This window comes from Cervus elaphus, chromosome 30 (assembly GCF_910594005.1).
Source record: "Cervus elaphus chromosome 30, mCerEla1.1, whole genome shotgun sequence".
Taxonomy (NCBI): Eukaryota; Metazoa; Chordata; class Mammalia; order Artiodactyla; family Cervidae; genus Cervus; species Cervus elaphus.
In genome coordinates, this window is record NC_057844.1 from 74815176 (window position 1) to 74840647 (window position 25472).

Consider the following 25472-nt stretch of genomic DNA (forward strand, 5'->3'; position numbering starts at 1 on the left):
GGCTACAGTCCATGGGGTCGCAAGAGTTGTATACAACTGAGTGACTAAACTGTCACATACGCTGTGGCATCTTTATATCTACCACCGTGAGGTCACTCGGGCAGTGACCTCTGAAAGTCATAAAATACAGGGCCTGGGTCAGTAACTACATAACTCATTGAGGTCATAGATGTGGTATCGTGAGTTGAAACCATGGAGACTAGAAAGGCTTGCTTAGGGAGAAGGAGAAATGAAGAGAGAGAAGATAGCCAGGGATGGGTTCTCAAAACACAGAAACAGATTAGGATTGGCCTGAAGAGGAGGGCTTGGCAAACAGGATTGAAAATGTCACCTGGAGAGAAACCAGGGGGCCAGAGAGGAGGCTTCCAGAAGCCTCGAGAGCAGGGCCAGGGCTTTTGGGACCGACCAGCCATGAGTGGATGACCAGGAGCAGCCGTGACAGTACTTCCCTTGGTGGGTTAGGTGACTCGGAGATCAGCAGCAGTCTTGAACAGAACCATTTCAGGCAGTGGCGAGAAGAGAATCCAAAGTTTAATCAAAAGAGAAGTGCATAGTAATTAAGGCCATCGGCCAGCTTGTTTGTTTTGGCGGCTAAGAGGAAGCAGAAGGATTGAGGAATTCTGCATCAGGGTGGAAAAGAATGGAATAGGCTGTCTAGAGGACAGCCCTTCTAGAAAAAAGATACAGATGGACTCATTGGTAAAGTAGAAGGAGACACAGACGCAGAGAACAAGTGTAAGGACACCAGGGCAGAGAGAGAGAGGGTGGGATGAATTGGGAAATTGGGACTGACATATATGACACTACTGTGTATAAAATAGGTAACCGCTAAGAACCTGCTGCCAAGCACAGGAAACTCTGGTCAGTGCTGGGTGGTGACCTAAAAGGAAGGGAATCCCAAAAAAAGAGGGGATGTGTTTATACGTGTGACTGATTTACTCTGGTGTGCAGTGGAAACTAACACAGCATTGCAAAGCAACTGTGCTCCGACAAATATTAATCAAAAAAAGAGAAAGCCGCAGAAGACCCTGGCAGGGGCTGGGACCCTCACGGGTACCCTCGCTCCTTTTATTTTACCGAAGCTTTAATTCCCTGATGGGTCTGGTTGCTTGTCTCTCCTGTGATGTACTTCCCAGTCTATGCTCAGTTATAAACGGTGGAGTCCGTGGTGTTGTCACTGCTCGCTGTGGGGAGAGGGCAGCTAGGAGAGGAGCCAGCCCTCCTGTTTCTGTCTGCTCAGACTTTTCTGCCCCCTGCGTGCTAAGTCCCTTCAGGCGAGTCCGACTCCTCGTGACCCCGTGGACTGCAGCCCACCAGGCTCCTCTGTCCATTGGATGCTCCAGGCAGGAATACTGGAGTGGGTTGCCATGTCCTCTTCCAGGGGATCCTCCCAGCCCAGGGATCGAACCCACATCTCTCACATCTCGGCCATTGGCAGGTGGGTTCTTTACCACTAGCACCACCTGGAAAGCCTCATTCAGTACCTTCCTCCCTGCCCTCTCCCCATCCTGAGACCCTTGCGGTGTGAGAGGTTGAGCCGGCAGTTGTGGAAAGCTCTGAATGCCGAGAGGAGGGGGGTCATTCCTGCTGGTGCTGGAGGCGTAAGGCAGCAGCGCCTGTGGGTGTAAGGAAATGGCAACCCACTCCAGTACTCTTGCCTAGAAAACTCCATGGATGGAGGAGCCTGGTGGACTACAGTCCGTGGGGTCCCAGAGAGTCGGACACGACTGAGCGACTTCACTTCACACTCGGGTTGCAGGTATTTTATTCCACCCTGAGCACGTCTCACCTCCCTGCCCAGATTTTTTACCTTTTTTTTTTCATTTTTAGTTTGTCCCTTTTTCTTAAATTGGCTTCTGGCTATCCTGAACAGTTGGTTTGAAGATATTAGCCAGGTTCGTTGTTGAAAAATCATGTTTTAATTTTCTCTGGGTGATTCAGCGGGTTAATTGGCAGATATGCACAGGTGTGGTGGCTAGAAGTGTATAGGCTGGGTACCTGGGCTTGGGTCCCAGCTCCAGCCTTGTGATCACTGACATTAGACACGTTGCTTCGTTTCTTTGTGCCTCAGTATTTAGCTGTTTAAAGGGGGTGATGGTGGTACCTGGTCACAAGGCTGCCAAGAGGATTCAGTGATTGGTCAGTGCTCAGTAACCGAAGCTGCCATTATTAATATTCCTTTACTCACTGCTGTTTAAGCCCCTAGATTATCAATACTGGATACAGCCTAGAGCCAAAGGGAAATTAATATATACCCAGATGCTCCATTCAAAACACCCATATCTTTGTCATTCATCACCCAGCAATGTCAGGGGGACCCCTGACCCATCTCAGTAGCTGGGACCCCATCCTGCCCTCTTCTGGGTTGTTCTTCACATACCCACCTCCGTCAGGGGGTCTCCTGCACTCCCTCAATTATATTTTTCTCTTGCCAAGGGCCTTTCACACAGCCCTTTGTCTGCTTCAGGTAAGGACTCTTGGGAGCAGAAACCTTGATTTTTGAGGCTAAGCCTGGCTTCTTACAAGTGTCTGTTAGTCCCAGTCTGAGGGAAAGAATCAGTTTCATGAGCTTGTTCCTGCAAGTCATCTCCTCGTTGTTCTAACGCTGAGAAAATCACCCAAGCGTGGATGGAAAAAGAAATGTAAAATGAGATCAGATTAAAGTGAACACAAAGTAGCTCTTACCTGCTACTTTTCAGAGCAAAAATGGAATGAATTCTTTGTCTGCAGAAGTAGTGGGGTCATTTTGAAGTCCCTTCTAGCGCTGATGTCCTGTGGCACACACAGAAAGGAGAGTAGTTAGGTTAGCGGAGAGGAAGACGTGAAGGTTGATGGTTTGTCATCTGGGGCTTGCACGTTGATCCGGTCATGTTTTCACTGCTAACGCTTTGGTTTCCAACCCTTTGCTCCCAGGGAAGGCCGCTCGAATGCCCACATCAGAGGAGATTACCAAAGAATCGGAGACGTGATGCTGAAGAACATTCAGGGGATGAAGGTGAGTTGCTGGTGGGGAGGTGAGGTGGGGGCGGGGCTCCCCTGGGAAGATAACTCAGACTGTGATCCCGGCCTGTGATTCGCATCTGCATATAGCAGAGCTTTGGGGGAACTCCTGCCTCGTCTGGATAATTTTATTTGGCTGCATAAAAGAAAATCCAGTCATTCTGGGGAAGGCATTTTCAGTACTTTTCCAAAGCTCTGTGTTGTAACCAGAACAACAGGTATTTTCTATGAGTCATTTGAAAAAAGCTGTGTAGACAAAACATTGGTTGACTGAGCATTTCACTGGTAGTCGTTTTGGCTTCTTCAACAGAAATATTGGATTCAGAGCTATGTAGGAATTCCAGGCAATTCTGTGACTTTCAGTTAGTTTATAAGGTAAATATATTTTTGACCATTAAGCAATATCTAAATGACACCAAAGAATGAAAGTCTCCCAGAATGTCGGGACAGACTGAACCAGTAGTCTGCCTCTTGTTTGAAATCTGTCCCACCCCTTAGGTCTGAAATTTTCATTTTTGCCTTTCGTTCGAATCCATTAGTAATTCCTTTAAAAGTGGAATGTTTTAACTCACACAATTTATCTTTCAAATATGAATATTTCTGTGTGTGTGTTAGTCACTCAGTTGTGTCTGACTCTTTGCGACCCCATGAACTGTAGCCCGCCAGGCTCCTCTGTCCATGGAATTCTCCAGGCAAGAATACTGGGGTATGTAGCCAAATCAACCCTGAATATGCATTGGAGGGACTGATGCTGAAGTTGAAGCTCCAGTGCTTTGGCTACTTGATGCAAAGAACTGACTCGCTGGGAAAGACTGTGATGCTTGGAAAGACTGAGGGCAGGAGGAGAAGGGGGAGACAGAGGATGAGATGGTTGGATGGCATCACCGACTCAATGGACATGAGTTTAAGCAAGCTCCAGGAGATAGTGAAGGACAGGTAATCCTGGAGTGCTGCAGTCCATGGGGTCACAAAGACTGCGTCCATGGGTCAGACACAACTGAGTGAACAACAACATTCATTCCCTTCTCCAGGGGATCTTCCCAACCCAGGGATCAAACCTGGGTGTCCTGAGTTACAGGTAGATTCTTTACTGTCTGAGCCACCAAGGAAGCCTGAATATGTTTATACTTAACATTTTAAAGCAATCTTCCTATATCTCAACCTCCAAAGCCTGTCTAACAACCTTAACTAATAACTAAGCTTGTTGTTGTTGTTTAATCACTTCGCTAAGTTGTGTCTGACTCTGCGACCTCTGTCCATGGGATTTCCCAGGCAAGAATACTGGAATGGGTTGCCATTTCCTTCTCTAGGGGTTCTTCCCAACTGAGGGATCAAACCTGCGTTTCCTGCATTGCAGGCGAAATCTACCCACTAAAGAAGGCGGCAGGTTGCTTGTCCCGTCACCATTTCAGTCCATCCAACCATCCTTCTGTCTGTCTATATCTACCATCCATCCATACTAGCTGAGAGCCTATAATGTCAAAAGCACTGGTAGAGTTACAGTTATTGTTGAGTTTTGAAAGTGTCCCACCCCCTCGGGGATAGCCCCGAGTGCTCCCTGTTTACCAGCTCCCCTCGCGACCCTCCCACAGAAGGGTGCCCTTGCTTAGACATCCATGCTCCTCTCCAGTCACCTAGCATCTAAAACCTCCTAAAAATCGACCCGATTTCCGCCCAAGGCAGTTCTTCCCCCTCCGTCTAGTGAGCTGGCATTTTTGCATTTAGTCGGCTTCCTCGGTTGTGCTGGCATTTTAATTACTGTGCCAACGCCACAAGCATTTATGGCGCGGAACTCTGTGCAAACAAAATAAAAATAGATGGGGAGGCTTAGACTCTGGCAGCGTTTTAGAGAAATTGGTTTTACTTTTATTTCTGTTTTTTATTGTGGCTGTTATTGTCGGTTATAGGGGATTTCTATAGAGCATGGAGGGGAGCAGCAGAAGGTTCTAGAGAAGTGCCAGTGTTGGCACTTCTGTCTGCAGTGCTTTGCACGGGCTCCAACTTGCAGCCTTTCCTGCCCATCCCCCTGCCCCGGCGTCCACCTGCACACGTGCAGATGTTCAACAGGGCTGGGGACATCACTGGCTTCTGTCCCCAGACCCTCCGCACGGGATGAGCGAGCCGGCCAGGGCTCCAATCCCGCCTAAAAGTCAGAGGCACCCAGTGGTAATCTCTCACCCGGGCGGAAATGTTCTACTGGAAGCATCAGCATTTCGCCATCCACACGTACAGAGGAAGCCCTCACCTTGCACCTTGACCCTTCCCCTGTGACCTTCTCCCCAGGCCTGGCCACCTCCTGCCCCCTCTCCGTGTTCATTTCCTAGCACTTCCCTCCCTCTGGCCCTCAGCTCTCTCCCCCATGACTCACCAGCTACCTCTTATCCTCCCCAGCCACCATTTACATCACAGCCACCCTGATGAGGCTCCAAAGCTGCCTCGTGTCTCTGTGGTTTAGAGAATACAGTCCAAACTCGAAAGCCTTCCCTGGACAATTTTGCCAGGTCCCTTACCCCTCCACCCACTCTACCCCATTGTTCATATTCTCCTCTGTGCTCCAGGGACCTTGCACCCACCTCTCCAGGTACTCAGAACCTTGCAAGACCCTGAGCGGGATGCCTGCAGTGGTTCGTCTACTCATTACTGCAGGCGGGCAGCAGGCCTCCTGGAGGTGCCGACTGTGTGTTTTGGGCCCTGAGTATGTAGTGACAGGATGGACACTCTCAAAAAAAGGGATTGCGCGTGTGCGAACACTGCATAGAGCTCCATGCACGCACACCCATGCACACACACTGACATATGCACACACACAAGTGAGGGTGTGTATAACTGGCTGAATCCAAATAAACGCTGGACTGTCCCAGTGTCAGCGTCCTGGTTGGGCTCCAGTGCTGTAGTTAGACAAGATATGAGCAGGAGGGGAGGCCAGGGAAAGGATGCATAAGACCCCCTGGACTTGTGTTTGCAACTTCTGTGAATCTATATGGGGCTTCCCTGGTGGCTCAGCGGTGAAGAATCCACCTGCAATGCAGGAGACGCAGTTTTGATCCCTGGGTTGGGAAGATCCCCTGGAGGAGGAAATGGCAACTCACTCTAGTATTCTTGCCTGGAGAATCTCATGGAGGGAGGAGCCTGGCGGGCTACAGTCCATGGGATTGCAAAGAGTGGGACATGAATGAAGCAGCTCAGCACAGCACGCATGAATCTATATATCTATATTTTTTAAATCACCAAATAAACTCAACAGGGAGACCACATGATAATGGCTAAGGGGGACAGGAGGTCCAGGAGGAGGAGGAGTCACTAACTCAGCCTGGAGAGCAGGGAAAGCCTCAGAGCTGAGCCTGAAGGGGGCCCTTAGGAGCAGAGTGCCCTGTGCCATGGCTCTGGGTGCGAGAGCCTGGCATATTCAAGGGCAGGTTGTTCAGTAGGTGCCTGGAGTGAGTAGCAGGAAGCCACAATCGGGGGGCAGGAGAGATCACTGATCAGGGCTCCATGCACCCTGCCGAGGACTCTGGAGGTTGTCCTGAGATGGTGGGAGTTCTTGGCATATCCCAAGAAAGAGGCAGTGTGCTTGACTGCATTGGTGGAAGTTCCTTTTGGGGGCACTCGAAAGTTGGGGGCAGAAGTAGAGGCAGAGACCCCGATGGAGACACCCTGGCAGTGGCCAGAACAAGGGCAGTGACCACTGGGCGACGCCAGGAACAGGCTTGCAGTCTGCAGGAGGTAGAATTGGTAGGTCTTGGCGAAGGACTGGAATCTTCTCCCAGTTTTTCTGAGTTGAGTAACAGGTGGCAGCACCCATCCTGGGGTGAGAGGATTGGGGGGCAGCCTCAGTTGTAGTAGGGTGGGGGGAGTGGGGGGGGGTTGATGTCTGGACTCCTGGATTTCCAGCTCTTTGTGGGGTATGGGAGTGGAGATGCCAGGATTGGGAACCTAGCTGTTCTGGGAGTCGGCACACAGACAGTGAGCCTGCTTCTGGGAACGAGGGGGAAGACAAGGACAATAGCTGCCATGAGAAGTTAATCCCTTCTCAAATGCTCTATCAGACTTCTTACCCTGCAGGTGTCTCCACCACCACCGGTTAAAGGAAAACAATATTCAGCAGCAGTCGTTAAGGATGGTAGAGAAGACTTAGTTCAGGACCTTTGCAGTAGGTGCGGGGACACTGCAGGAGAGCTTTACAGTGGGGGAGAGACTGGGTTCAGCTCTCAGTGCAGTGGGGATCTCCAGCCAAGGATCAGGGCCAGGCTCAGAGGGTGTAAAAGTACTCGGAGGAAACATCAGGGTCGTGAGGGGGAATTCTAGCTGAACCAACCTAATAGGATTCTTAGGTGAAGACATCCCCTGGTGGGCAGTGGCAGATGGAGACCCCCAATGTCAAGGGTGGAGGGTTCTGGTTGAACTGACTTATAACAGGATTCTAAAACTGAATGGTACAAGGAAGTGTACAGCCAGGTCTGGGAGAAGGTTCAGGAGCCTGACAAAAGTTTGCCCAAGCACAGGATCTCGGTCAGGCCCCAGTAGAGAAGGACCAAGGCTTGTCATTCCCATCCGCTCCCCAGAATCCAGCAGAGCAGGTGTCTCACGGCAGATGCTCAGTTATTACATGAGCGAAGGGGAGGGAGCCAAACAGAAATGTGTACTTTTCACTATGTGACGTTTATTGAGTGGCCCTGGCCTCTTTGGCATTTTTTTTTTTTTTTTTTGACATTTAGTAGGAGAAAACCCCAAGCCCCCTGAAGGCACTCCCATTCATTTATTTCCCCTGAGTTTCACCAGTCTTGTTTTAAAAGGACACTTACATCTCTAGTGTTCCATATACATCTCAAATATTTTATGATCCCTGTGTGTTTTAAACTGCTCTGTGCTTTTATAGAGCTTTTTTATGTCATCCTGAGAACTTAGTGAAGTAGTAAAAGCATGAGATTAAACAAGTGGGATGACATAATGAAAGCAAAGGTGATGCCTTGGGAGGGTCACGTGGCGGACCACGTGGCTGAGCCAGACTCCGCCCCTCTCCCCGCCCCGCCCCCTCCCACGTCTCCGCCACCAGCAACTGGCCGCGCACTTGTGGAAGCACAGCGAAGCGCTGGAGGCGCTGGAGACGGGCATCCGGGGCTCCCGGCGGCTGGAGGGCTTGTGCCGAGACTTCGAGCTGCAGAAGGTGTGCTACTTGCCGCTCAACACCTTCCTCCTGCGCCCGCTGCACCGGCTCATGCACTACAAGCAGGTCCTGGAGCGACTGTGCAAACACTACCCGCCCAGCCACACCGACTTCAGGGACTGCCGAGGTGAGTGGGGGTGTGTGTGTTGGGGGCGGGGAGGGGGAGGTGTCTGGGATTGTGTCCCAAGCCTGGCAGACACGCTCTGTAGAACCTGGTCCGATATTTCCTGTTCCCTCTTGGTCTGTCCTGTCAAGAAGGCAGTAATGACTCGCTTCTCTTCTCCATCCTTTTGCCTGCGTTTTCTCCTTCCATCCTGGGTGGTTTAGTGCAAAGAACCCTGGAGAAGCTCCACTGAGAGTCAGTCCCTTCCAAAAAGCTTCCATTCACCTGCATGGTAGAAGCTCATCACTTTCCCCTTGGGTGGGCCACCAGAAACGGTTGGTAATAAACACTACTGCTCCTTGCTGCTGGGCATTCGTGAGGTCGGGCATTCGTGAGGTCACCACACTGAGCATTTCAGGTGTATCAGCTCTCAGTCTTCAAGAAATGCCTACAAGATAATGGTGAGCTCATTTTACATATGGGGACCGCTGAGACCAGAGAGGTTAAGGAACCTTCCCAGAGACACACAGCTACAAAGTAAATGACTTGTAACCTAAACCCAGAACCCACATTCGTGACCATCCTTCCCTACCAGCTGATGATGATGATATTACTCACTGTCCCTCCCTCAGCACCTGGGCCGGCTACTGTGCCAGGTATCTTTCTAACATTAACACCTTTACTTCTTTAACAACCCCATGAGAGAAGGGTTGTTGTCTCACTTTATAGATAAGAAAACAGAGGCTTCAGAGGGGGTAAAGGATTTGTGAGTGTCGCTCAGCCTGCCAAAGATGGGAGTTGACACTATAGACCATGCTTGTCCCACTGTCACACATCTTTTTGAACTTACCTCCTCTTCTCGTGTTGTTTGTGGTCTGTTACTGTCTGCACTCCCTGGCCTGGACTGGTAGCTCTTGGGGGCTTGTAGCCCTTGTAGCTCTTGGGGCCAGGACACTCTTCAGCCAGTCTGTACACAGTACTCCCTCCCCAGGTGGTTCTTGACAGATTATGAGACTTTGCACACCCGTTAGTATGTCAGGATCTGGGTCTCTTGTCTAAAGCATGTAAACTTAATCTTGGTTTTTAGAAAGGCAACCCAAGGGAAGATTTGGTAGAGTAATGAAGACATTGTTCCCTGGTAGCTCAGTTGGTAAAGAATCTGCCTGCAGTGCAGGAGACCTGGGTTCGATCCCTGGGTCAGGAAGATCCCCTGGAGAAGGAAATGGCAACCCACTCCAGTGTTCCTGCCTGGAGAATCCCATGGACAGAGGAGCCTGGCAGGCTACAGTCCATGGGGTTGCAAGAGTCAGACACAATTTAGTGACTAAACCACCAATACCACCACCAATGAAGATATCGGTAGTTCATGCAACGGGAATAGAAATGGCTCGAGACGTGGTCTTGACTTGCTGTAGACGGCAGTCTTTAAAACAAACCATGCGGCCTCAGGCCTTGGCATATTCTATTCCTTCCGCTTGGACGCCCCAACACCTCCTGGTCCTTTCCCTGGCAGAATCCTCCTCCTCCTCTAAGGCTCAGTCTGTGCCTGACCCTCGAGGCCCCAACCCTGAGAGCCCATCAGTGTAGGGGAGATGTGCCCAATATTGGGAAATTTAGTTGCAGTTTTCTTTGCAGCCATCTTGGTAAACACTATAAATGAGTGCAGAAGGAAAAACCAGGACATGCTGGAATGTTTGCTGCCCAAAAGTGTTACACTATCAGTTAGACCCTTTGCCAGAAAGATCTCTTCTTCGCCTGGGATTTTTCTGTGGCCTCTTTGCTCACTCTGCTCTGTTCTTTCCAGCTAACAGGAGAAAAATCTCTGTCCTGGGGACAAAATTCCAGGCACTCTTACCCCTCGCTGCTGCCCTTCTTTGCCAACAAGTAATTCTAACTGAAGGACAGCTGTCCACCACCGACCTATGAAGGGGGCATTGATGTTTTCAAGATGGTTTGCAGGAAACTTAAAGCAAGCAAATCAATACATAAAGTCCATCACTTAGTTTTTATTATTGAGAAATAGCGGTGTCTTCCCTAGAAGAAAGGCTTCTAACATAGTTCAGCCACCAGAGGATATTACCCTGGAGAAATAAGCTTCAAGATGTAGGGGGAAATGACCCTTGTCAGCCGTGAATGCTGCAGTTTTTGTGTCTGTTTCCCTCCTCAGCTGCTTTGGCAGAGATCACGGAAATGGTGGCCCAGCTTCATGGTACGATGATTAAGATGGAGAATTTCCAGAAGTTGCATGAACTCAAGAAAGATTTGATTGGCGTTGACAATCTTGTGATCCCAGGAAGGGTAAGTTCTCTCTGCACACTCTGGAGATGAAACCAGAAAGACTTGTGTGCGCTGTCGCTTTAGTTGTGTCTGACTCTTTGCAACCCCATGGACTACAGCCCACCAGGCTCCTGTCCATGGGATTCTCCAGGCATGAATACTGGAGTGGGTTGCCACATCCTCCTCCAGGGGATCTTCCCCACCCAGGGATCAAACCCGTGTCTCTTATGTCTCCTGCATTGGCAGCTGGACTCTTGACCACTAGCGCCACCTGGGAAGCCCCAAGAAAGACTTGCAGTGACTTACATTGGAGCGTTTTGATTATGGACACCCCAAAATTAAAATACGCTCCTTCTGAAGAGGCTTTCTTCCCCACCTGGGGAGACAACTGGGAAAATGCCTTGAATATTACAGTGGCAATTCAGAAATTTTGGGTCAGAAGAAGATAGATGAATCCTTTGACTTCATATTCTGCTTTTTCTCCTTATTGGCTGATGTGCTTATTTACTTTCTCCCCCACCATATTCTGAGAGGCTTTGAGATTGCTTGTTTAAAAAAAAAAATTAGGTAAATGAAGATGGAAGAAAAGGAAAAAAATTTTTAAAGAATTGGGTAAAGGACTTCCCTGGTGGTCCAGGGGTTATAAGATCCCACATGCCTTGTGGTGGCCCCCCCACAAAAAAAAATTGAGTGAAGGGGCAATAGAAAGCAGAGAAGAAGTTAGTGCACGGAAGTGTGCTATAAATTCCCATGTAAGTGGGAAAGTTAGAAATTAAAACTGTAGCCAGAACACTGTTCTGGGAGAGATACACATTCACTTATGCTATTTAACCTTTACTTCCCCATGGGGCTTCCCCGGTGGCTCAGGCAGTAAAGAATCTGCCTGCAATGCAGGAGACCCGGGTTTGATCCCTGGGTCAGGAAGATCCCCTGGAGAAGGAAATGACAACCCACTCCAGTATTCTTGGAGGACTCCATGGACCATGGAGTCACAAGGAGTCAGACACAACTGAGTGACTTAACACTTCCACTTTCTCCATGCACGTGACAGGTAGGACATTCACAGTAAAGGACCTCAATATCAAACATGCTCCCTCCAGGCCACTGGGCATTTTAAACATACAGGGTAGCCTGCCTCTTTCCAACTCTCTTCCTGGGAAATAGTCATTGACCAGGAATTAAAAATAATAGCTCCATCTCATCAAATCTCTATATGGGAACTTTTCTACCAGCTCCCCTGTCTCAAACTACACCTAACCCAGGTTCAGAAGGGCATTTGTAGCTTCTTTGATCCGTCATATACCTACCTTAAACTTCAGGCAAGTATCCCTCATCTTTTTGGGTATTGGGTCTTTCTGTTGGGAAGCCTAATTACAAAGCTGAGCAGAGTATCGGCTATAAAACTTCAGAAGAGTTATGTGCTAACTGTCAGCTGGAAATTAAAGCTGGGACTTGACTTTAGCTCTACTGGTGAGAAAATTCTGCCAGGACTCAGCACATCACAACCCGTGTTCACCCATCCATGCAGAAGCCTTTAAAGCCTTGCAGAATCAGTATAATTTTCTCTTAACTTCGGATGTTATAAAATATTTAACATATTATATGCTACGCGGCAAACAGAGCATCTGTAAGGAACTTCTTCTTTTGAGAAATCATTTCCACGGTGCTGTGAAAAGAGCAGTGGATTGGAGTAGGGGGCCCTGGGTTCACTTTCTGGCTCCAGCAGAACTGGGCTGTCTCGCCTCCTGGAGTGTTCCTTTCATTCTGTAACATGGGGACCATACTTTCTCTGTCATAGGTTGTGTGTTCATAATAGTCACTCGGTCCAACTCTTTGTGACCCTATGGACTGTAGCCTGCCAGGCTCCTCTATCCATGGGATTCTCCAGGCAAGAATAGTGGAGTGGGTTGCCATTTCTTTCTCCAAATGACCACAGCCTGGTGTTAATCATATGGATCCAGCCCAGAATTGCGGGAGTTTTCCTTTTGGTAGACGAGAGGTTAAGTTTTTGATTGAGACATAGCTCATCACTCAGATTGAGTTTGAGTGACCCCAAAAGAACATTTAAATCTATGGCCAGGGTCAGAGCAGGTATTATTAATTGGCCAGCTGAGAGGAATATCAATCGTGACTGACTGAACATGACTTATCATTTTCCCTTTAATTTCCTCAGAGCCAACCAATTAGAACCTTGGAGCACAGAAATTCATCAAGGTAACCCAGAAATACTGGACACAGTTAGTTGGCAACAAACCCAACAGTTGGATTGATTTCTAAAACTAGCATAGGATCATGCCTGTGATAGAAAAACATTTGATTCCTATGCAAAGGTCTAAGAAGGTTATATGGATCAAATGAGATTTAATCAGCAAAACTAACATAGTAAATATATTTCTCTTGTCCCACCTCCATTCATTTGAAAAGACTACATATACACTTGTTATAATGTAACTGAGTACGCAGCACAGCGGGCTTCCCAGGGGGCTCAGCTGGTAAAGAATCCGCCTGCAGTGCGGGAGACCTGGGTTCGATCCCTGGGTTGGGAAGATCCCCTGGAGAAGGGGAAGGCTACCCACTCCAGTACTTTGGCCTGGAGAATTCCATGGCCTGTATGGTTCATGGGGTCACAGAGAGTCGGACACAACTGAGTGACTTTCACGTTCACTTGCACACTACAGCATTGTACAGGGCGCCAAATTGTCTCCCCATACGTGGGCTCCATCACCCACCAGCTGACCAGGTGTGGGCAAGTTCCTTATTCATTTTGCTGCTCAGTTTCCTTATCTGAAAAATGGGGATGAATTTACAGGCTTGTGCATGGACCTAATATAAGCAGCCAGCACATGTCAGGCACACTCCGTGTGCTAATAAATCATCACTGATGAAGCTGAAGTCAGAACTGGGGTGCTGGGTACACACTGCAGGACCTGCCTTTATCTCTGTTCTTTTGTGGATCAACCAGCTTCACGGCCCCTCAGTGTTTCGAGTCAACCCTGACGGAAATGGGAAAGAGGGACCCGAGGCCCTCAGAGGGCCAAGTTCTAAGGTGGGCTGTTCCACACACCAAGGCTAATTGATTATCTTTTTAAAATCATAGAAATAAACTGATGAGTGGAAAGACAGCTCCAGTAGGTTGGTCTACATGTGGAATTTGAAAAATTGAGATTTACAGCTGATGTTCACGCTCCCTGCAGTCTTAATTCCTGACACAGCTTCCGGGCATAATCCTGCTGCCTTCTTGGTGGGGGTCAGGCTGAGATGTCACGTCCTGGAAACAGGATTTCTTCCGAGGCAAAAGACCCCAGCACAGTCTGGCCTGAGCCAGGCCCTGGGGTGTGTTTTCTGCCCTAGGCATTGTGTGCCCAAAGAGTCCTTCCAGGAGTGCAGTGGGGGTTCATTTGGTTAAAACTCAGAGGCCTGGACATTGTGAAGTTTGTTCCAGAAGGAAGCCGATTGAGCTTAAGGATATTAGGGGCCTTTTCTTTTTCTCCTATTTCACAGGGGTTTGGGGGGGGGGGTTGTTTTGTTTTTAATACTTTTTAAAAATTTATTTTGTTTTTAATATTTTTTATTTTTTACTGATTTATTTAGCTGAGCCAGGTCTTAGTTGCAGCTTGCAGGATCTTTGTTCTTCCTTGCTTGTGGCTCTCTAATTCTAGAACACAGTTACTAGTTTTCGATAACCAGTGTTTTAGTGGTGAAGAAGATCCCTCTACTCATAGTTGTCGCCTATGGCGTATCTCTCATCCTTGGCCCCCTGTTGCCCCGTTGTATCCCTCCTGGGTCCTTGGTCACCTCTTTGCAGCGGAAGCCCGCAGGAACTGGGGGCAGAGTGCACAGTGACTGGTCCCAGTATGAAGCTGCCCGTAGACCTCTGACCGCCAGCTCCCCATCTGGTACTGGAGCTGAAGTTAGCCTCGGCCTTGCAGGTTGCTGGGAAGGGGAAGTGCTGAGAGGCAGCACAGCTGGGCATTCAGTAAACAGGGGCTGTGATCGCTACAATCTTTAGCGTGAAAGGGACCGCGGTGGGTGGAAGCATCTCACGTGGCTGTTGAATCTGCGCGGACACGGGTTTGCAGGCTCTGAGCCAACGCGTGGGTGTGTCTTCTCCTCAGGAATTCATCCGCCTGGGCAGCCTCAGCAAGCTCTCCGGGAAGGGGCTCCAGCAGCGCATGTTCTTCCTGGTAAGTGGTGAGAGCAGGGTTGTCTGTCCTCACCACGATCGGTGACACGTGGGCCTGTTGAACTGGCAAGGGGCACGGGGCTGGGCGTTAGCCACCCCAGAGCGGGCATACATGGGAGGCAGGAAGAGCAGTCAGAGCTGCTCAGGTCTGTTAAGGTCCACGGATTTTCACGCAGCGTTCTGAAAATATATCGGTTGTTTCTGCCCTTGTTGGTTTCATACGGGGCCCATTCGTCTCAGCCACTCTTGTCCTCGTTCCTCTAGTTCAACGACGTCTTACTGTACACGAGCCGGGGGCTGACGGCCTCGAATCAATTTAAAGTCCACGGGCAGCTCCCGCTCTATGGCATGACCGTGAGTATGCACCTGGGGCCTGGGCCAGGGGACCTGGTCCTCTGGGCTAGGAGCCAGTGACCTCACGAGGAAGGAAGGGGCGGAGGGACTTGATGAGGAAGTGAGAGCATCATGGGCTCCGTGAAAAAACCTGGGGCTTTGCTAGGGCTGCCCTGGACGGGCCCTGGGACTGCACTCCTCCTGCAGGGGGGATGCACGCCCGTTCCTTCTGGAGTCGGGTGCGGAGGCAAGCTGCCGAGGCCACGTGGTTTAGACGTGCCTCTTACTGCCTGGTGCCTGGCCCCAAGGCCCTGACAGGCTGTGTCCGCACCACCCACGGGGAGTAAAGACCAGGAAACCATCTTTCTCCCCAAAATGTCCCGTAGATGGGTGTCCACATTCTGTGAGCCTTGGTGGGCGAGGCAGACAAGGAGCCAGTGTCCATAGAATTCTTTCCCAGGCTTATCCCCCAGACGCTTCTCTCGGTGGTCAGGGAGAGGGAAGTCTATGGCTCTGCTGAGGAGAAGACAGTGCATTTTCAGTTTGCATTTACCATCCGGATTGGGATTTTTCTGACTTGGTCCCTGGGGGCTGTAGCCAGTTCAGTGAAACTTGGAAAACTCACAAAGTGTGGCCCGCCCCCTGCATGGCCGTAACTTATGACCACACTCGCCCTACAGATGGAGGAAAGTGAAGAGGAGTGGGGCGTCCCCCACTGCCTGACCCTGCGGGGCCAGCGCCAGTCCATCGTGGTGGCCGCCAGGTAACTCGGGGAGCCTGAGCTTCGACCTGGGTACCCTCTTTCCCCCTACCCCCACCTCCCTGTGGCCTGAAAAAAAATCTGAGGTCATCTCTCTTCCAGTTCTCGGCCGGAGATGGACAAGTGGGTGGAGGACATACAGATGGCCATCGACTTGGCCGAGAAAAGCAGCGGCCCCGCCCCTGAGTTCCTGGCCAGCAGCCCCCCAGACAACAGTAAGTGCCCCAGGGCCCCGGAGGGATTAGCCAGGACCGGGAGGGACCGCTCTGGCTCTCGGAGGGCATCCTAGGACTGAATATCGCCTTACCGGTGCGCCTCATGTTCACGGTCTACGTTTGTGTTTTAAGCTAAACATCCAGGAACTGAACAGTTACGAGCGAGCAGAGAAATCCCCTTTTCTGGACCAGCCCTGCTGCTTGTCCGCGTCTGGAGGGTGGAGAAAATACTATGAGGGGTTCCTGGCCGAGGGGCTGGCGGGACCCCTTGACCAAGCCCAAGCCCTTGTATGACTTCCTGCCCAGGGGGTGTCTAGGCCCCCCCGGGAGCCGGAAAGTGCAGGAAAGGCCGTCCTGCACTTCATGGAGGGCAGAGATGGAAGCTCCCCTCTCGCCTCCCCCCCGACCCCCCACAGAGTCCCCCGAGGAGGCGGCGGGTGACCAGGAGTCGGAGGACGACCTCAGTGCGTCGCGCACCTCGCTGGAGCGCCAGGCCCCGCACCGCGGCAACACCATGGTGCACGTATGTTGGCACCGCAACACCAGCGTGTCCATGGTGGACTTCAGCGTGGCCGTGGAGGTAGGGGCGGGGCAGGGCCTTCTGCGCGTGCGCGGGGCTGCGACCTGGGCGGCTGCGGAACCGCCGGTCTGGGCCTCCGTCCATCCCCAGGCTGTCTGCCCACTGATGGTTTTCTCTTGCTCCCCGGGACCTCTTCTCTCGTGGAGTCAGTCATAGGGCACAGACGGTCCGTGCAGTTTTTTTGCGTGTCGGCACCGGGAAGTCGGGGCTGGGCCACCCAAGCCCTGTGCTGGCGGCACCCTGGAGCCTCCCACCCCCGCTGAATCGGGTGCAGGGAGGCGGAGTGGCTGGAAAGCTGGGGCCAGCCAGGGCTTTAGCAGGTGTCATTCATGGGAGAACATGCGAGAAGCCTGCTTTCCGGCATGTCTGGGGCCAGGAACCTTCCAGAACTCTCCAAACCCCATTCTCTAAGCATCCCCCAGTCCAGATTCATAATCCCTAACCTTTCAGAAAACGCAAAGCCCAGGACTTAAATTACCGACATAGCCCATTTGCATCAGGAGGCTGTTTACTGGTTTTGTGGGCGCCCCTGTTTTGCTGAAGAATCAGATTCTGTGCTGTGGCCCCAGACTCCGCTGCCTGGGGTGCTAGGAAGTAGAGGCACTGGGTGATCTTTCTAAAACGTGACAAATTCTGGATCTCCAGGTACGCCTGGTCCAAAAGATGTCACATAAGAGATGGTGAGCTAAGAACGGCAGTTCATTTACTTTTTGAATCAACAGTACTGGGACTGTGCCTAAGGTTTCATGATGGACGTGCTTAGTTGCTCAATCATGTCTGACTCTTCGCAACCCTGTGGATGGTAGCCTGCCAGGCTCCTCTGTCCATGGGGATTCTCCAGGCAAGAATACTGGAGTGGGTTGCCATGCCCTCCTCCAGGGGATTCTTCCAACCCATGGATGGAACCCAGGGGTCTGCCGCATTGCAGGCGAATTCTTTACTATTGAGCCACCAGGGAAGCCGCCTATCTTGATGGATAGGGTTGTCTGAGATGATTCTCTGGCAGTGACTGTCAGTTCCAGACGAGTGCTTTTATTGAGTTTCCCTGCTACGGATGTTTTTAAAACCCATGCTTCCTTCTCAAAACATACACAGGGGACTCTGTGCCCGCTGTCCCTGGCCTTTGCATGGGCTGGGCTATCACTGAACAACCACCCCCCGCCCCGCCGACCCCCGGAGAGGAGGGGGCTCTCTCTTCCCAAGAAAATACCCATCCTCCTCCCTCCCTTCACACTTCGACTGCATCTGTTGGCAGAGCTTGCCAACCAGAGATTTCCTCCAGGGAACAGGGATGTTTCCAACAAGGAGGGAGCAGGGAAGAACCAGTGATCTTCCCTGAAGAGATACCTGATCAGATCTGCTGTCCAGGCGTGGCCAGGGGGAAGGGCCGTGCCGTGCAGGAGAGATCATCTTTGCCTCACTTTATGCTCGCCTTCACAATGTGTAGTCAGGGCCGTAGAGAATTCGGTAAGAAACCGCCTCTTTAATCCCTGGAGGCACAGAGGACGCCGCCCAGACACAGCCCTCTGGGTGCGTCAGCCTTGTGAAGCCCTGTGTGTGCAGGGTCGGCCGAGTGGCAGAGCCGGTCAGTACGTGGTGACCACAACCCAAACCCTGCCTGCCTCCTGCCTGGTTCTAGCCTGTCAGCGAAGAACGGGGGTTTCCATTTTTGAGTGGTTACTATAGAGATCCAAATACTTGCTGTGTGATCCTTGGAGGAAGAATCTGCTGAGGGCTGCAGCCCGTGGGAGTGAGCCCCGGGCCAGTGTGGTTTTACGGTGGCAGTTCCAAAGACAACCACAGCCAAGAGAAAGGTTTTTTTGGACTTTGTCTGGAAGAAGTTATTGGATTCAGTATAAAAAAATAAGCAGCATGAGGAAAGGAAAATGTGCTAATCTCCTTCCTCCACAGGGAGGCTTGCATGCAATCTTAACGCTGTTCAGAAGCATCAAAGCACCACTTGGTTGCCGCTTTCACCTGCTGAAACTCTCACCAGTGGGCGAGCGGCAGCCAGAAGGGGTGATGGCACACAGTCTGCAGCGCCCCGGCCACGGGCGCCAGCTCTGCTTCCTTCCTTCTCTCAGCCTAACACCCTGTTTCCCCATCAGACTGCAGGCAACCTGTCGTTAGAGCCATTTAAACTCTTCTCATAGGGGCGTTAATTAAGAGTGCCTGTTTGAGTAAATACAGAAAAGCCCCAGAGGGAGAGAGTACAGTAGACAGGTATAATTGTATATATGTTTTTTATTGTGGTGAGTTTGCCCATTTCACCATTTTGAAGTGAACGATTTAGTGGCGGTGATAACAAAGGCTGTGCAATCATCACTGTCCACTTCTCTTTTCGTTGAGTCTTCCTGGGAAGGAGCTGCTGGCTTGTCAGAGTCGTGGAGGAGCCTTCTCGGGGTCCTCTGAGAGGTGACACGGGGCCTTTGGAGGGAGGGCTCCCCTGGGAGTTCAGGAATGCCTGGCCCCACCAGTGCTGAGCAGGCCGAGGACTGGGCCAGGAGGCACTGCGCTGAAATGTTCCAGCCACGGCCACCAGGTGGCGCTCAGGAGCTGCTGGCTGGCCTGGGGCTCCCGCGAGCTTAGAATGGACAGGGAGGGGTCCTTTCTCAGAGATGCTGTAACAAGCACTGCCAACAGGTTTGTCCTGGAGGTCAGAGGTCTAGACATCAGTGTGGCTGGGGGTGCAGGCTCCCTTTGAAGCCTGTGTGGCAGGAATCTTCCTTACCTCCCCGGCTTCTGTTGTTGAGTGCCAGCCTTGGCGTTTTTTGGGTTGTAGACACATCACTTGAGGCAGTCTCAGTCCACACGGGCACCGTCCTCTCCTCCTCCTGAGGATGTCAGCTGTAGTGGGTACAGGCCCAGCTTTAGCTCCAGGATGGTTTCCTCCTCATTCTACATCTGATGACCATATTTTCCTGTAACGTCCCAGTGGGAGGTACCGGAGAGGGGAGTTAGGGCTTCAAGATATTATTGGAGGACATCATTCAACCAGAGACAGGAAAGTTAAACCAGGTTCACACAGTCACTCTCCCAAGGGTTTCGCCCCCTACCAGGGAGAAAGGTCGTTTTCGTAAGTCGTCCTCAGGAAGCCCGTTCACAGGGTCACAGCCCCGCCTGTGGATCCAGAGCAGGGGCGCCCCCACCTCTGCTCCTTCCAGGCCTCCCTGTCTTCCAGAATCAGCTGTCTGGGAACCTGCTGAGGAAATTCAAAAACAGCAACGGGTGGCAGAAGCTGTGGGTGGTCTTCACGAACTTCTGCCTCTTCTTCTACAAATCACACCAGGTAGGTGGCTGGGGTGGGTGCTGAAGGACCCTCCCCCAGCACCCTGTTCTTGGGAGACAGGCAGCTTTCCTCTGGAAGGATGTAGAACTTGAGCCGCCCAGCCAGGCCATGCAAAGGTACAGCCATCAGAGACCCCTCAGGTCCAAGTGGAGGCTGACGTTTACCTATTTGCTGAAGGGTGGCTTCCACCTTGAAAGGGGCCATCTGTCTGCTGGCTGGACAAGGGAGGGAGGATGGCTTTAACAGGTGGCCGACGCGCTGGTGTCCAGCTAATCCATCAAGGCTAGGACCTCTCAGCTAAGACTGCGGTGGGGTGACGGCCGCAGGCTCCACGCCTGCAGCCGCCTCACCCCCTCTGCTCTGTGCCCTCTTTCCAGGACAATCACCCCCTTGCCAGCCTGCCTCTGCTTGGCTACTCGCTCACCATCCCCTCAGAATCTGAGGACATCCACAAAGACTACGTGTTCAAGCTGCATTTCAAGTCCCATGTGTACTACTTCAGGGCCGAAAGCGAATACACGTTTGAAAGGTGAGTGTGCCCGGGCACCTACAGAGAAAGGACGCTCTTCTGAGCCGTGGGCTGCCTCCCAAGCGAGTGAGCAGAGAGGCCATCCTAGCAGCAGCTGCCTGCAGCCTGGACTCCTGCTTCCTTCTGGAATGGGCTTGTCGTTCTAACCCTGCCGCTTGCTTAAAATGGAAGTATTTCCTAAGATCTGGGTTCCCTCTGCCCAATGCGAGGATCCACCTGTTTTCCTGGGATAAAGGAAACGTGACTTTCCCTGGAGACATCAGCCCTTAACCTGGACGCTAGTTCCCACATTATGCATGGCACACTTTTTGATCTGGAACTTGTGTTTTTCCGTTGATGGCTGCAGTAGCTTAGTCCTATGGCCTAAAGGCTAAGTTTCAGGCCAAAAGACAACACGAGGAAGGAAGAAAAAATAAATCCCAGTGCCTCTGAGAGTTACCTGATCAATGAGACTGGCTCCATGGTATAGAGATCCAGGGGCTGTGGTCTTCCTTTTAGCCAAGAGATAGAACTAAAGGAGGCAGTCTAGCTCATTTGTCCACATTCAAGTCCAAGTTCTGAGTCTTCTGGGTCTCACATCGTGGGGCAGGCTGTGAAAGTAGTTGTCAGTGCGGAACCATCCCTATTAGGGGGAAGTTTCTCTCCTGGCCCCACTGCCATGAGCCCACGAGAGTTTCTGATCATTGCCCCAGTTACGATCCAGGCACGAGCCCTGGTAAAGTTAGCTTGCTGCAAAGAGCACAGACGTTTAAAACCAGGATTGAAGGTGCCAGAGACATCCCAGAACCGTGGTCCCTAAGCGACACTGCCTAAAAAGTGAGCCTGGGGGTTCGCAGTCCTCAAATGTGACTCTGGGTTGGAAAACTGAGATGCTGTCGCTGCTGTGGCAAGGGTAATGTAGCCTGGCAGCAGCAGAAGCGTGGGATTAGCTGGTGGCTCAGCTGGTAAAGCGTCTGCCTGCAATGCAAGAGACCCGGGTTCGATCCCTGGGTGGGGAAGATCCTGGAGAAGGGAATAGCTACCCACTCCAGTACTCTTGCCTGGAAAATTCCATGGATAGAGGAGCCTGGTAGGCTACAGTCCATGGAGTCGCAGAGTTGGACACGACTCAGCGACTTCACTTTCTTTTTCTTAAGCCCTCTAAGCTCCACAGAGGCAGGAAGCTGGGCTCACCGCCCTGAGTTTTCCCCATGGGGCAGTGCTGACGTTTCACACCAGAGGAGGCTTTGTTGTTTGGGGCGGGGATGGATGTGCTGAGCAGCGGCCCCCAGCTCAACCCACTGGTTATACTGCAAATACTTGAATGTAGGAATTCCCGATAAGCAGGACGAGGCCCCACCCATTGTCCTGAGGAGGAGTGGGTGCTGTAGCCCCACCTCGGGCATTTCTACAGGGTGAGTGCGCCCAGGTCAGTGGTTCTCAGAGTGGGTTCCTCAGGAGGAACACTTAGTGCCTCCCCCCGCCCCCCGATTTACCTGGGAGCTAGGAGTTCATTTACAATATCTTCTGCTAAAATAGATTATCCAGCAGGCAGTGTTGGGTAAGACTGTGTGGCTTTGTAACAACTACCAAGGATCAGGAGCTGTAACAAAGGAAGCACCTTTCAGAGCCACGGGTTTGTAAGAAGCGGGCCCTGACAGTTATTTCTCTTTCTTCTCCCAGATGGATGGAGGTGATCCGAAGTGCCACCAGCTCGGCCTCACGTGCCCACGCCCTGAGTCACAAGGAATCTCACATGTATTGATGGCGGGGACACACACGTGGATTGCTTCAGCCGTGGTGACTCTCGGAAGGCGTTTTCTCTCTCCTGTATTAATGAAGCCTAGTAAAATTAACACCTGTCTGGAAAACAAACAAAAACAAAAAACATGGTTTTGCAGCAACTCTCACCTGTCCCCACAGGACCATTTTTAAACCTTGTCTTTTCGGCTGGTAATCTCGCGTCTGCACGGGCTGCACCCCGCCATCTCCGGTGCGGGCGGCGTTCTGGCCGTCGTCCCCTCGGTGGCCTCTCTCCAGCTCGTGCCAGTGTTAAAACACTGTCGTGGAGATGGTGCCAAATGACATTTGTTTTCCTCCACGGCTGCACCTTAAAAGCAGTACCAACACATCTGTTCAACCAAAAGACAGGGCAAGTGTTGTTTTTTTTTTTTTCCTTAAAACTCGGGGGGGTTTTTAATTTCTAGGCTGCTGCATTTTACAAAATGGGTTTTCCAGTGTTTGCAATACACATGGCACAGTCTTAATAAGCAAATGAGATCATTTTCAGATTTGGGTCCCCCCCCACCCCAATCTTTCTACTTTTATAATGATAGGAAATTAGTAGGATTTTACTTCTTTGATAAAACGAGCAATTTGCAGCATCCTTGTATCCCACTGGGAGCTTCGGGCTCCAGGGAAACGCTGGTTCCCAGACCTACTTCTTGGTGTAGGCTGACCAAATTGTTGAAGTGATGGCTATTTACGAGGTGTGGCGGGTTGTTTTCTGTTGGGAGAAGCTCTCTGGACTGTCACGTGTACCGAGTGCTGTGTTGATGGGAGGGTAGTAAGCCGTGGTGTTTTGCTGTTTCACAAGCATGAGAACGTGTATGTCAGTGGCCAGGGCCACCTGTGCTGTGTTGGGGTGTGGGTGCGTAGTCCCCCACAATCATTCCTGTATCCTCCTGCACCTGTGGTTTGGAACTGCACACTCAATAGTAGTATATATATATATATATATATATATATCGTGCCTGTCTTCACAAACCATTCTTTCCTCCTTTTTGTACTCACCACCCCCAGGCCTGGGGTACGGACGGACACGTGACATTGCACATCCTTGATAGTCGGACGACACAGGGTTCCAGTGACCGCTGGGGCCACCAGTCAGAATCCGTTTGCCTGTCTCCGTGGGGAATCAGGTGGCCGCTATTCCCTTGATACTGTTGAGCCCCTGGGGGGGGGGGGGGCGACCCATCCACCCACGGTTCCCTTCCAGCACCCCACACCGCCGTGGGGGGGCGGGGCTGTGACCGGCGTACGTGGAAACACACAAATGGATGAGGAACTTGAGATGTGTGAATCACTTGCCTTACAATCTGTACAGATGGTTTTAAGTACTAACAAAAGGGAATAAAAAAAAAATACCTCACGCCACAATCCAGCACACTCAAGTTTTAAGGCAAACCAACCAACCTTGTCTCATGTCTTTTAACTGCCTCTCGGGCTGGTGGGTTGGGGAGGCAGCTGGTTACAGGGAGTGGGGATGAAGGGGTGCAGACAACCGCTTGCCAAGACAGCGTATTTGGAAAAACTTGGAATCTGATAAGTTTCATCTGCTTCTCCCAACTTGGGAAGCAGAATATTTCCAAGAGACCTGTCAGAGGCTCTGGAAGACTTAGGGCTGAGGGCGAGATGGGGGGGCCAGTACCAGTTTGACCCCAGTCCCCGAACAGCTGCGATGGAGTCAGCAAACATCTCCAGAAGCCTCCCCAGTCACTCGTCTCCTAGGTCGGTCTTCTGTTCACACCTACCTGTGTCCCTCTGCGATGTCAACGATAACCCAAGTCCAGATCACAGGGGTGACTCAGACCACCCCCAAGCTGCTGGAAACACGAAGTTTCAGGGACACCCTCCACTTCAGCCCATTCAGGCTGCTAACAAACATACCATCGACAGGGTGGCGTATAAAACACGTTTCTTAAAAAACAAGCAGGAAAACCAACAGTTTGGAGGCTGGAAGGACAAGGTCCTGGTGGGTGGGTGTCTGTTGGGGGCCTGCTTCCTGGTCACAGAGGCTGTCTCCCCAGGTGGTGGAAGGGGTGACAGACTGCTGGGGTGGGTGTGACCTCAGTCTGGAGGTCCACCTGCATCACTTGTCTCCCACGGCCCCCACCGCCTCATACATGTAAACCTGGGCTTGGGGGGGCCCACAACACAAACATCGTCTATTCCCTCTGCACACAAGACACAATTCCAAAAACAGTTTGTTTCTGTGAACTTTATTGACCCTCGCACAATACAGGCCCTGTGCTTAAGAACACGCCTTGCAGCAGCACTCCCCCGTTATTGCCATTATTTTATAGCAGAAATACAGAAGCCGTTTTTTTTTAAGGAAGGAAAAATTTAAAAATGCTTATAAATAGACCGCATGTTTTGCTGAAAGGAAGGTACAAAATGCCGCGTAAAGAACCCAACGAAACGCTTCAAGAGACCCGTTGAACAAAACCGTCAGACTGGGAAGGTGGGTGGCACTTGGTTATAGCGAGATGACCCCAAGGCCCCGAGACCACGATGGTGCAGCCCGTGCAGAAGACACAACTTTGCAAAGTGTAAGCCACCAGCCACGATCGGCCCACCGCCTCCACTTCCCAAAGGCTGGCTGTGCTTCCGTGTGGGCACCCCTGCCGTCTGCAGCGTGGGCAGACAGGCCGCTGACCGCTGGGGGTCACCAGCCAGAGGCTCCGGTGTGGTGGTCAATGCGCAAATGCCGAGCTCACAGGTCTGGCTGACCACCACCTGCTGTTCACCCCCCGAGGGGGTCCTGCTGGAGCTCTGGTGCCTGGTCTTCTAACAAACGACCTGACATGGACCAACGCTAGCCCCCCTTGACTCAACAAGATGCTCTGCCTACAGAAAGCAAACAGGAGAACTCAAGAGGGGAAGTGGACCCACTTTCCAAAGCTGGTCAAAACATGCGTTCCCCGCACCCCAAGAAGCCCATCAACAGAAGACATTTCCAACCAAATCCCAGAACAGTTGGCCTTTTGACCTGGGAGATGTGCGTTGCTGTCCACCAGTGACTGCTAACTGGTTGTCTGCTAACCGGTCACACCACCTCGCCAAGCCCCATCCACCTGTCAGCGTCACCATCACTCACATCAGCGTCTGGTCTTGAAACCACTGTCTGTATGCGGGTCTGAAGAACTTGAGGTCAGAAAGCTGCTGTGACAGGGCTCTTGAGATCAGCTGAGCGGCACACCCCTGGCGGAACACGGCTCCGTCCTCTGATGCTTTTCTCCAGCCGCGGACGAAACTCGGCTGTGGCTTATGCCTCACGT

General features: G+C 51.5%; 1 protein-coding gene across 1 annotated transcript in view; it reads left to right on the forward strand.

Annotated features, from left to right (window-relative positions):
- The window catches only part of FARP1 (FERM, ARH/RhoGEF and pleckstrin domain protein 1), a 300786-nt gene extending 277184 nt beyond the window's left edge, over positions 1-23602 (forward strand). The window contains exons 17-27 of the mRNA XM_043892272.1: positions 2914-2995; positions 8054-8291; positions 10435-10565; positions 14660-14728; positions 14992-15081; positions 15741-15823; positions 15923-16035; positions 16452-16615; positions 19797-19904; positions 20282-20433; positions 22096-23602. Coding sequence (XP_043748207.1) covers positions 2914-2995; positions 8054-8291; positions 10435-10565; positions 14660-14728; positions 14992-15081; positions 15741-15823; positions 15923-16035; positions 16452-16615; positions 19797-19904; positions 20282-20433; positions 22096-22177 — 1312 coding nt within the window. The 3' untranslated portion in view covers positions 22178-23602. The remainder of the gene's footprint in view (positions 1-2913; positions 2996-8053; positions 8292-10434; positions 10566-14659; positions 14729-14991; positions 15082-15740; positions 15824-15922; positions 16036-16451; positions 16616-19796; positions 19905-20281; positions 20434-22095) is intronic.
- The last annotated feature ends 1870 nt before the right edge of the window (positions 23603-25472 follow it).